At 42.7% G+C, this 12439-nt stretch overlaps 1 protein-coding gene across 2 annotated transcripts in view; it reads left to right on the top strand.

The window, feature by feature from the left end:
• The window catches only part of samd10b (sterile alpha motif domain containing 10b), a 70810-nt gene that overhangs the window by 24248 nt on the left and 34123 nt on the right, over positions 1 to 12439 (top strand). Inside the window, exon 2 of one of the 2 annotated variants that reach the window (XM_058051356.1) lies at positions 2072 to 4026. The exons of the other annotated variant lie outside the window; for it this stretch is intronic. Within the exon in view, the coding sequence (XP_057907339.1) occupies positions 2072 to 2574 (503 nt within the window). The 3' untranslated portion in view covers positions 2575 to 4026. Of the gene's footprint in view, positions 1 to 2071; positions 4027 to 12439 lie in introns of those variants that run through there. 2 annotated transcript variants of the gene reach the window in all.

Below are 12439 nucleotides of genomic sequence, written 5' to 3'. Positions count from 1 at the left end.
ATGGACATCTAGTTCTTCACTTTACTTGTCTGGCTTCTGTGACAGGATCAGCTCTTCTCCTAGCCTGAAGCGGAAGCTGTCTGAGACCTTCCCCATTCTTAGAACTGAGGACCGGACTTTGCAGTCTTGAAACTCATGCACGCCCATGCCATGATCCTCCTAGCCCCAGCTGTTGTTGTCACCGTGAGAGCTGAAAGTTCTGATTGGTGGTTGCTTTACTCCAGACTTACTGAGTGGACCTCTGCATTCTGCCTCTGCTCCCTTGACCAACATGTTCATTGCCAGCACAGAGTGTCACTGATAAAATACAACCAGTGATTATACCCACTTCCAGCTGGTGCCAGTCAGATGTCAGCTGACCAGATGAGACTCTCAAGCTGAACTTGCTGTAATAATCCAGGATGATGTATTTAACCTTCTGCGGTACATGGTGTTTTTCCAGTGTGACATCCACCAGCTTATGGGGAATTGAGCCATAAGCTTTGGTGAGATCCAGCCACAGTATAGTCACCTCTGCCGGCTTTTGCCTCCCTGATGAGCTGGTTTACCACCCCTGTATGGTCCAGGCAACCGGGGACTCCGGGTATTCCTCCCTTTCCAACGGATGTGTGAACGTATTTATTGCTTGACAGGAAATTGGCCGCTCTTGGCCACAATGCTGAAGAAGGTTTTGCTCTCCACACTGAGCAAGGAGATCATCCGAAGCTGATCAATGCTCTCAGACTTCTCTTCTTTTGGTATGTACGCTCCGTCAGTATACCTCCATGGCTGGGCAACCTTCCTCCTTCTCCAGATCACCTTCAAGGCCTTCCAAAGCCCATGGAGTAGTTTCGGGCAGTTCTTATAAACCTTAAAAACACCACTTAGGCCTGGGGCTGAGCTTGATCTTGCTCTGCTCACCACTTCCTCCACTTCCCTTAGGCTCCTTTAGTTTAAAGTCTGATGTGGGCTCTGGTGGTGTTGCCTGTGCACTGCATGGCCTAGCGGTTGGTCTCTGCTGCAGCCTTCACATTGTTATTAATGGCTCTGCTATGCCCACCTGCAATGCCTAGTGGGCCACAGGCCTTGCTCAGAGAGTGGCAGACTTGTGGTAACTAGGAAACTTTACATTACAATGCTATTGTAACCGATGCTACCTTTGGACTATCTTGAATTCAACAGTGTTTTCCACCTTCTGCATCTTCATCTTAAGTTCTTTCTTTGGCTTCAGCGAGGAGTCATGACGTGAGGCCGTCTCCTTCCTCACCTCCATGCAAAGCCCGGGTGCACCGCACGGCTCACGCTGCTTCCAAGTGCGAACGAGCACAAGAAGGCTCCCACTCCCCGTAAGCACGCCGATCTCCTGCCGCCCCCTTCCGGATCCTTGTTGCCTCCTGTGCAACACGAAGAGGAGCACGGCACGCGTTCCCCTCCTGTGTCCAAACCACGCAGCCCCAAGTGTTCCCAAAGCCCGGCTCCCGTGCCAAGCTGTGTGACGCCCCAGAGTCCTCCTGTGCCCAAACCACGCAGCCCCAAGGGTTCCCAAACCCTGGCTCCCGTGCCAAGCTGCGTAACGCCCCAGAGTCCTCCTGTGCCCAAACCACGCAGCCCCAGGGGTTCCCAAGACCCGGCCCCCGTGCCAAGCTGTGTGGTGTCCCAGATTCCTTCCGTGCCCAAGCCGCGCAGCCCCAGGGGCTCCCAAGACCCGGCTCCCTTGCCCAGCGGCTTGACGCTGTAGACTCCCCCAGAGCCCAAACTATTTCTGAGGTCATTCCCCGGTCCGGGCAGCAGAGCAGGCAGAACTCAAAACCCTCTTCAAGATCCCCCTCCTCCCTTCCTTGGTTCCACATCCAGCAGCTTACAGCGTCTGGAATCCGCCTTCGGAAGGGGGGTCGGTACGACCAGCCGTGTGTCGGAGGACGCACATCACACCCCGTCCAAGGAGTGTGGGGATGATGCCCTCTGCTGGTCGCCCGAGGAGGAACAGCCCGCCGGACCTCCAGCACAACTGGTTCTTCCGGCTAACCGGGATGTGCTGTCCGGTACATTACCTCTTGTCCAAGACTCACATTCCTCTTCCTCTGCTCCACAGTACAGCCAAGACCCAGGGCTCACGCGTCCTGTTCCCGCATCACCTTTTCCATGGCGGGACGCCACGCCTCCTGTTCCGACGTCACCTCTTCCGCGGCGGGACGCCACGCCTCCTGTTCTAACGTCACCTCTTCCACGGCGGGACGCCATGCCTCCTGTTCCGGCGTCACCTCTTCCATGGCGGGACACCACGCCTCCTGTTCCGGCGTCACCTTTTTCACGGCGGGACGCCACACCTCCAAGCCGGAACGTGACAGACATGCAATGTTGCTGCATTTGTTCATCAAGATATCAGATATCAAGATGTCACCAACATATGACCAATTGGAAAACTTCATAAATGTAGAAGAGATAAATAGAAACGTCTCTTGCTGTTTCTTGTCTGTCTGGCTTAGTCTCTTTCTTTACGACTGTCAGGTCTTTGGGGTTGGCGTGTTTGCCTCCCACGTTTCTTCCTTCTGTCCCCGCCTCCACAGTCTGACTGGCAATAATTACACTGGTTAGTCCCAATGACCCAAAAGACCTGCCAGCTGGAAAAAGGCAGAAGGAAATTCTGAGGGGAAAGGAGTTAAAAAGGCAGCAGACACTGTCTACATCGAAGCAGCAACATCAGTGATTGGTGCTTTCTTGTTCTCATCTCCACTCTTTTTTTCCGGCCACCATGACTGGCCATGACTCGACAAGCTCTGTCTTCTCGCAGCTGCTGACTTGAAGAGTTAGATGTCAATGGTCTGTATGGAGACTCCAGATAAACCTGATATCTATTGTACAGATTGAACTCGAACTAAAAAGAGCAAAATGCTACAAAATGGAGAGCAGTGAAGCATACAATTCAAAAGTCAAATTAGATATTGAGTACAACAAATGTAATACATTCAATATTGAATCCTACCTGCTTCTCACACTCCTCCTGACACCCCACTCTTTGAGAAACACTGAGTTTCAACAACATACTTTTAGTAAAGGATTTGCATTATTATTTTTTTGTTAAGGTTGTTTTTAAATAATCACATGGCCACGGCAATTTATTTGAATCTCTTCGGTCTGGTTTTAGGGTGAACCACTCTACTGAATCAGCCCTCGCAAAGTGATATTCTTTATCTCCTTATTATTACGAGATCACAGTGCTTTCTTCAATATCGTTAAACACCTTAAAACATGTAATGGTGCTACCAGTCCGGGACTTTCTTGACTTAGAAGCTTAGACTTACCTCCTGAATCGGACACATTGTAGTTAATTATAATGTGACCTGAATACTGTGGTGTCACTTGAGGCGTTCCACAAGGATCAGTGTTTGGCCCTCTTCTTTTCAATATTTACACGCTGATGCTCGGCGATGTTTGCAAACATAAGATTAGCTTTCACTGTTATGCTGACAACACTCGTGTAATGTAATGTGCCATTAAAGCTAACTGACCCACAGGACTGCTCTAATCTGGAGCCGTGTCTTATTGATATTAGACAATGGATGTTGTTAGCACAGGAAATTTTCATTTTTAGATTCACCGTCTAAGATTTATTTTACAGTGTGATTGATTGAATCAATTACAGGTGGCCGTCCTGAAAAAGGGAGACTTGCATTCTTTACCATTTGGGCTCTGTATAACTACAATCAAATAACAGTCTAGAGCAGGGGTGGGCAAACTACGGCCCGGGGGCCACATCCGGCCCGCCAAGTGTTTGAATACGGTCCGCCCTTTCTTTCCAAAGTATTTCATTTAAAGTCAACATACAAGCTGGCATCATGGCTTGAGCCGACATTTTCATGGTTTGGCGGTTTTATCAATTTCGTTATTTCATGCGGTCTGTTGTTTACAAAGTGCTCCTGAAAAAAGGGACACAAGCACATAATAATAATAATAAATAATAAATGTATTATTATTATAAATTTATAACAGACTTTACATCAAATAAATGATCTCAAAGTGCACATATAGCAGATTGCATAACACTTTTACAGGTACAATAATTTCGTTATTTGATGCGGTCTGTTGTTTACAAAGTGCTCCAAAAAAGGGACACAGGCACATAATAATAATAATAATAATAATATAAAACAATAATAACAAATAATATAAAATAATACTAAATGTATTCTTCTTAATATAAATTTATAACGCACTTTACATAATAATAATAATAATAATAATAATAATAATAATAATAATAATAATAAAAATAATAATATAAAATAATAATAACAAATAATATCAAATAATAATAAATTTATTCTTATTATTATACATTTATAACGCACTTTACATCAAATAAATTATCTTAAAGTGCACACATAGCAGATTACATAACACTTTTACAGATACAATAATTTTGTTATTTGATGCGGTCTGTTATTTACAAAGTGCTCCTGAAAAGAGGGACACAGGCACATAATAATAATAATAACAAACTAGAAAATTCCCGCGGAAATTTTGATGGACTGGCCACCTGTGCTGTGAACCTCGGGCCCGGTGCGCCAACGGCTACCGCGGTAGCACCTAGCAAGAAAGCCTCAAGTACGGAAAAGGTTGATGCAGTCCCATAGTGTCCCCACATCATGCCAAGTGTGTATTTGCCTTTAAACTTGAGTAAATTAGCTTAAATGCTAACATGCTAACAGTTATCATGCTAGCACCTAGCAAGAGAGCCTCAAGTTTAGAAACTACAAAGGTTGTCCTATAAACTGTCTATATCATGCCATGTGTGTATTTGCCTTTAAACGTGAGTAAATTAGCTTAAATGTTAACATGCTAACAGTTATCATGCTAGCACCTAGCAAGAGCGCCTCCAGTTTAGAAAGTGCCAAGGTTGTCCTATAACCCCCCGACATCATGCCATGTGTGTATTTGCCTTTAGACATGAGTAAATTAGCTTAAATGATAATATGCTAACGGCTACCATGCTAGCACCTAGCAAGAGAGCCTCAAGTTTAGAAAGTGCCAAGGTTGTCCTATAACCTCCCTACATCATGCCATGTGTGTATTTGCCTTTAGTCATGAGTAAATTAGCTAAAATGCTAACATGCTAACGGCTAACATGCTAGCACCTAGCAAGAGAGCCTCAAGTTTAGAAACTGCCAAGGTTGTCCTATAACGTCCCTGCATCATGCATGTGTGTATTTGCCTTTAAACATGAGCAAATTAGCTTAAATGCTAACATGCTAACAGTCATCATGCTAGCACCTAGCAAGAGAGTCCCAAGTTTAGAAAGTGCCAAGGTTTCCTATAACCTCCCTACATCATGTCATGTGTGCATTTGCCTGTAGACATGAGTAAATTAGCTTAAATGCTAACATGCTAACGGCTACCATGCTAGCACCTAGCAAGCGGGCCTTAAGTTTAGAAACTGCCAAGGTTGTCCTATAACCTCCCCACATCATGCCATGTGTGTATTTGCCTTTAAACGTGAGTAAATTAGCTTATATGCTAACATGCTATTAGTCATTATGCTAGCACCTAGCAAGAGAGCCTCAAGTTTAGAAAGTGCCAAGGATGTCCTATAACGTCCCTGCATCATGCATGTGTGTATTTGCCTTTAAACATGAGCAAATTAGCTTAAATGCTAACATGCTAACAGTCATCATGCTAGCACCTAGCAAGAGACCCTCAAGTTTAGAAAGTGCCAAGTTTGTCCTATAACCTCCCTACATCATGCCATATGTGTATTTGCCTTTAGACATGAGTAAATTAGCTTAAATGCTAACATGCTAACGGCTACCATGCTAGCACCTAGCATGACAGCCTCAAGTTTAGAAACTGCCATGGATGTCCTATGACGTCCCTGCATCATGCATGTGTGTATTTGCCTTTAAACATGAGCAAATTAGCTTAAATGCTAACATGCTAACAGTCATCATGCTAGCACCTAGCAAGAGAGCCTCAAGTTTAGAAAGTGCCAAGGTTGTCCTATAACCTCCCTACATCATGCCATGTGTGTATTTGCCTTTAGACGTGAGTAAATTAGCTTAAATGCTAACATGCTAACGGCTAACATGCTAGCACTTAGCAAGACAGCCTCAAGAGGGCCTCAAGTTTAGAAAGTGCCAAGGTTGTCCTGGAACATCCCTACACCATGCCATGTGTGTATTTGCCTGTAGACATGAGTAAATTAGCCTAAATGCTAACATGCTAACGGCTACCATGCTAGCACCTAGCAAGAGGGCCTCAAGTTTAAAAACTGCCAAGGTTGTCCTATAACCTCCCCACATCATGCCATGTTTGTATTTGCCTTTAAACGTGAGCAAATTAGCTTAAATGCTAACATGCTAACAGTCATTATGCTAGCACCTAGCAAGAGAGCCTCAAGGTCAGAAAGTGCCAAGGATGTCCTATAACGTCCCCGCATCATGCATGTGTGTATTTGCCTTTAAACATGAGCAAAGTAGCTTAAATGCTAACATGCTAACAGTCGTCATGCTAGCACCTAGCAAGAGAGCCTGAAGTTTAGAAAGTGCCAAGGTTGTCCTATAACCTCCCTACATCATGCCATGTGTGTATTTGCCTTTAGACATGAGTAAATTAGCTTAAATGCTAACATGCTAACGGCTACCATGCTAGCACCTAGCAAGAGGGTTTCAAGTTTACAAAGTGCCAAGGTTGTCCTTCAACCTCCCAATATCATGCCATGTGTGTATTTGCCTTTAAACGTGAGTAAATTAGCTTAAATGCTAACATGCTATCAATCATTATGCTCGCACCTAGCAAGAAAGCATCAAGTTGAGAAAGTGCCAAGGTTGTCCTATAACCTCCCTACATCATGCCATATGTGTATTTGCCTGAAGACATGAGTAAATTAGCTTAAATGCTAACATGCTAACGGCTACCATGCTAGCACCTAGCAAGAGAGCATCAAGTTGAGAAACTGCCAAGGTTGTCCTATAACCTCCCTACATCATGCCATGTGTGTATTTGCCTTTAGACATGAGTAAATTAGCTTAGATGCTAACATGCTAATGGCTACCATGTTAGCACCTAGCAAGAGGGTTTCAAGTTTAGAAAGTGCCAAGGTTGTCCTATAACCTCCCTATATCATGCCATGTGTGTATTTGCCTTTAAACGTGAGTAAATTAGCTTAAATGCTAACATGCTAACAGTTATCATGCTAGCACCTAGCAAGAGAGCCTCAAGTTTAGAAAGTGCCAAGGTTGTCCCATAACCTCCCTACATCATGCCATGTGTGTATTTGCCTTTAGACATGAGTAAATTAGCTTAAATGCTAACATGCTAACGGCTAACATGCTAGCACCTAGCAAGAGAGCCTCAAGTTTAGAAACTGCCAAGGTTGTCCTATGACCTCCCTGCATCATGCCATGTGTGTATTTGCCTTTAGACATGAGTAAATTAGCTTCAATGCTAACATGCTAACATGCTAGCAATTAGCATTTAGCCACAGAGAGAGTTCAGAAGTTTATCTAAAAAATGAGCCATCAATCACGTTTCTACGTGGCCGTATGGTTGAGCTACAAGGCTGTGAAAAGTCTGTAAATTTTCGTTTCTTTCACTGGCATGAGCTGTTCTAAAAATAGAACTGGGGTGTCCCTAATATAGTGGCCGATTCTTTTTTCTATCGCGAATACCGTCGCCATGGTTACACGAAACGTTCCAAAAAATAAATACCGCTGTAGTCCCGAGCGTCACGATTCCGGCGGTGTACCATGTGTGGGGGTCCTTCATGTGGTTTCGGCCGCATTACGCGCGCAAAAAGTGGAAGATTAAGATATAAGAATAAAAACTAGAAAATTCCCGCGGAAATTTTGATGGACTGGCCACCTGCGCTGTGAACCTCGGGCCCGGTGTGCCAACGGCTACCGCGGTAGCACCTAGCAAGAAAGCCTCAAGTACGGAAAAGGTTGATGCAGTCCCATAGTGTCCCCACATCATGCCAAGTGTGTATTTGCCTTTAAACTTGAGTAAATTAGCTAAAATGCTAACATGCTAATGGCTACCGTGCTAACACGTAGCAAAACAGCCTCAGGTCCTGAAAAGTTTGGGGCAGTCCTACAGTGTCCCCACATCATGCCATGTGTGTATTTTCCTTTAGACATGACTGAATTAGCTTAAATGCTAACATGCTAACGGCTACCCTGCTAGCACCTAGCAAGATGGTCTCAACTTTAGAAACTACAAAGTTTGTCCTATAACATCCCTACATCATGCCATGTGTGTATTTGCCTTTAAATGTGAGTTAATTAGCTTAAATGCTAACATGCTAACAGTCGTCATGCTAGCACCTAGCAACAGAGCCTCAAGTTTAAAAAGTGCCAAGGTTGTCCTATAACCTCCCTACATCATGCCATGTGTGTATTTGCCTTTAAACATGAGTAAATTAGCTTAAATGTTGACATGCTAACGGCTACCATGCTAGCACTTAGCAAGACAGCCTCAAGTTTAGAAACTGCCAAGGATGTCCTATAACGTCCCTGCATCATGCACGTGTGTATTTGCCTTTAAACATAAGCAAATTAGCTTAAATGCTAACATGCTAACAGTCATCATGCTAGCACCTAGCAAGAGAGTCCCAAGTTTAGAAAGTGCCAAGGTTGTCCTATAACCTCCCTACATCATGCCATGTGTGTATTTGCCTTTAAATGTGAGTAAATTAGCTTAAATGTTAACATGCTAACAGTTGTCATGCTAGCACCTAGCAAGAGAGCCTCAAGTTTAGAAAGTGCCAAGGTTGTCCTATAACCTCCCTACATCATGCCATGTGTGTATTTGCCTTTAGACATGAGTAAATTAGCTTGAATGCTAACATGCTAACGGCTAACATGCTAGCACCTAGCAAGACAGCCTCAAGTTTAGAAACTACCAAGGTTGTCCTATAACCTTTCCACATCATGTCATGTGTGTATTTGCCTTTAAACGTGAGTAAATTAGCTTAAATGCTAACATGCTAACAATCATTATGCTAGCACCTAGCAAGAGAGCCTCAAGTTTAGAAAGTGCCAAGGTTGTCCTATAACCTCCCTACATCATGCCATGTGTGTATTTGCCTTTAGACATGAGTAAATTAGCTTAAATGCTAACGTGCTAACGGCTACCATGCTAGCACCTAGCAAGAGGGCCTCAAGTTTAGAAAGTGCCAAGGTTGTCCTATAACCTCCCTACATCATGTCATGTGTGCATTTGCCTGTAGACATGAGTAAAGTAGCTTAAATGCTAACATGCTAACGGCTACCATGCTAGCACCTAGCAAGAGGGCCTTAAGTTTAGAAACTGCCAAGGTTGTCCTATAACCTCCCCACATCATGCCATGTGTGTATTTGCCTTTAAACGTGAGTAAATTAGCTTATATGCTAACACGCTAACAGTCATTATGCTAGCACCTAGCAAGAGAGCCTCAAGTTTAGAAAGTGCCAAGGATGTCCTATAACGTCCCTGCATCATGCATGTGTGTATTTGCCTTTAAACATGAGCAAATTAGCTTAAATGCTAACATGCTAACAGTCATCATGCTAGCACCTAGCAAGAGAGTCCCAAGTTTAGAAAGTGCCAAGGGTGTCCTATAACCTCCCTACATCATGCCATGTGTGTATTTGCCTTTAGACATGAGTAAATTAGCTTAAATGCTAACATGCTAACGGCTAACATGCTATCACCTAGCAAGAGAGCCTCAAGTTTAGAAACTGCTAAGGTTGTCCTATAACCTCCCTACATCATGTCATGTGTGCAATTGCCTTTAAACGTGAGTAAATTAGCTTAAATGCTAACATGCTAACGGGTCCATGCTAGCACCTAGCAAGAGAGCCTCAAGTTTAGAAACTGCCAGGGTTGTCCTAGAACCTCCCTGCATCATGCCATGGGTGTATTTGCCTTTAAACATGAGTAAATTAGCTTAAATGCTAACATGCTAACATGCTAGCAATTAGCATTTAGCCACAGAGAGAGTTCAGAAGTTTATCTAAAAAATGAGCCATCAACCACGTTTCTACGTGGTCGTATGGCTGAGCTACAAGGCTGTGAAAAGTCTGTAAATTCTCGTTTTCTCTGGAATGCGGCTGTTCTAAAAATAGAATGGTGTACCTAATCTAGTGGCCGATTTTTTTTTCTATCGCGAATAGCGTCGCCATGGTTACACGAAACGTTCCAAAAAATAAATACCGCTGTAGTCCCGAGCGTCACGATTCCGACGGTGTAACATGTGTGGGGGTCCTTCTTGCGGTTTTGGCCGCATTACGCGCACAAAAAGTGGAAGATTAAGATATAAGAATAATAAAAATTGGTAAACACCACAAGGAATAACAATATGGACTGGCTCAGTAGCCAGCCCATAGACTGCTACTGCAAGTAGCAGTCTATGGGCTGGCTACTGAGCCAGTCCATAATAATAATAATAACAAATAATAATCAATTTATTATTATAAATTTATAACACACTTTACATCACATAAATGATCTCAAAGTGCACATATAGCAGATTGCATGACACTTGTACAGATACAATAATTCCAGCTGGACTGTTACGTGTAAAATATCGAGTCTGGCCCCCCGTCAATTTTGTTAAATCAATGCGGCCCGCCAGTCAAAAAGTTTGCCCACCCCTGGTCTAGAGGATACAGGAGATAAAGTTTATCACAAGTACATAATATGTTGGCTCACAGGGAAATACATTTATGTTTACATATGACCAATATCATATTTATTATCACTGTGTATACATACAGTATATACCATAGCCATGTTATCTACCACACAGATCATGTCATTTTTACGATTAGCATGCTAATCTATGACTAATATATTCTTACAATGTCCTGTAAGTTTTTACTCTTATACCCTGACAAAACTGAGATGTTACTTATTGCCCAGCTAAACAGTGGCCTGTTTAAGGACACCACAGCCTAGCATAATTACCCAGTGTGACTCAGTAACAATTATGTCATGTTTGGTTTGACTCTATCCTTTCAAAAGCACATTAAGAATGTTACCAAAATGCATTTTTGCATCATTGCAACATTGCTAAGATATGGCCTATTCTTTCCATCACTGGAGCAGAGAGCCAATGCCATGTATTTGTCACGTCCTGCCTTCCAATATCTCATTTTAAAAGCAACTCCTCACAAGGACGTGTAAATTCAACCATATTTCTCCAGTACTAGCCAACTTGCACTGGCCCCCAGTTCATTTGAGATTCGATATTAAGGTTCTGTTACCTGCCTACAAAATGTGACATGGGTTTACATGCGGAAACAAAACAAAGTGTCATAAGGTGAAAGACTTCATCCTGGATTATTACAGCAAGTTCAGCTTGAGATTCTCATCTGGCCAGTTGGAATTGCATGGCTGACTGCATCTTCCTCAATCACGAGCACAGACATTACAGTTGGTTGATTTAGCAGCAATGTGTGCAGAGGCTGTCATCCTATTAGAAAGGTTAGCTAGTTTCGTACCAATAAATACATGTGCTTTACCATTTGAAACAAGTGTATTTCATGATATGGCTTAAGGTTTGTAGCTTTTTGTACAAGACGCTGAATTTAAATTTATATCGTCATATTGTGATGCATCCTAAAAATATTGTGATATATGCTAAGGTCTACATCAGCCAACCCTATTTTATATTATTAATTCATCAATAATACTATTTTGTTCAAATGTGGCCACAATTGAACTTCATCAAACATAAAATGGCAAAATGAACTTCAGTAGAAATATAAGTCAGAAGACTTTGTGGTTCCAATTCCGTGGCTACACTCTTACGTTTCTCCTAAAATGCTGTATATTAATACACAATACTTTTTTGTGGATGGCCTATTACACTGGGGAACACTCAAAATGTTGCATTTAAAGTAAGACTTGTTTTTAGTCAATTTAAGTGTGCTGGGTTCAAATCTGAAGTTGTTTTTTTTCTGCAAGCTACAGATTTTATGCAATCTTTAATTTTTATTAAAAATAGAAAAAAATCGAGCATTATTATAGGATATTGCAATGTCAGCCACAAATCAGTATATTTAACAAGGCAAAAGAAACAGAACATTAAAATGTGATTTTAGATTAAAGTACACCATTGTTAGAAGTGCCATATGTTTTTCTGGAAGCGTTTCTCAGAAAACAGTCTTTATCGCAACGTGAAATAAGCATAATTTACAACGTTCTTCAGATAAGAGTCAATCACAGCTAATAACGCTTATCACTTTCTGTCAGTACAGTATTTTAGTCAGGCAGGAATTTGCGTTTGTAACTTTTGCGTTTGTACACTTCATCTGGGCAATCTCGTTTAATACTCCAGCAGTAGTCGGCCATCATACATAGCGACCTTGGTAGCGTTCTTCCATGATCTTTAGGTCTTGGTGGAACCGCTCTCCTTGTTCGTCACTCACAGCCCCCAGGTTTTCAGGGAACTGGTCAAGGTGGCTGTTCAAGAAATGAAGCT

Source organism: Doryrhamphus excisus, chromosome 16 (assembly GCF_030265055.1).
Source record: "Doryrhamphus excisus isolate RoL2022-K1 chromosome 16, RoL_Dexc_1.0, whole genome shotgun sequence".
In the NCBI taxonomy this organism is placed as follows: domain Eukaryota; kingdom Metazoa; phylum Chordata; class Actinopteri; order Syngnathiformes; family Syngnathidae; genus Doryrhamphus; species Doryrhamphus excisus.
This window is presented reverse-complemented; position numbering and strand designations above follow the sequence as displayed.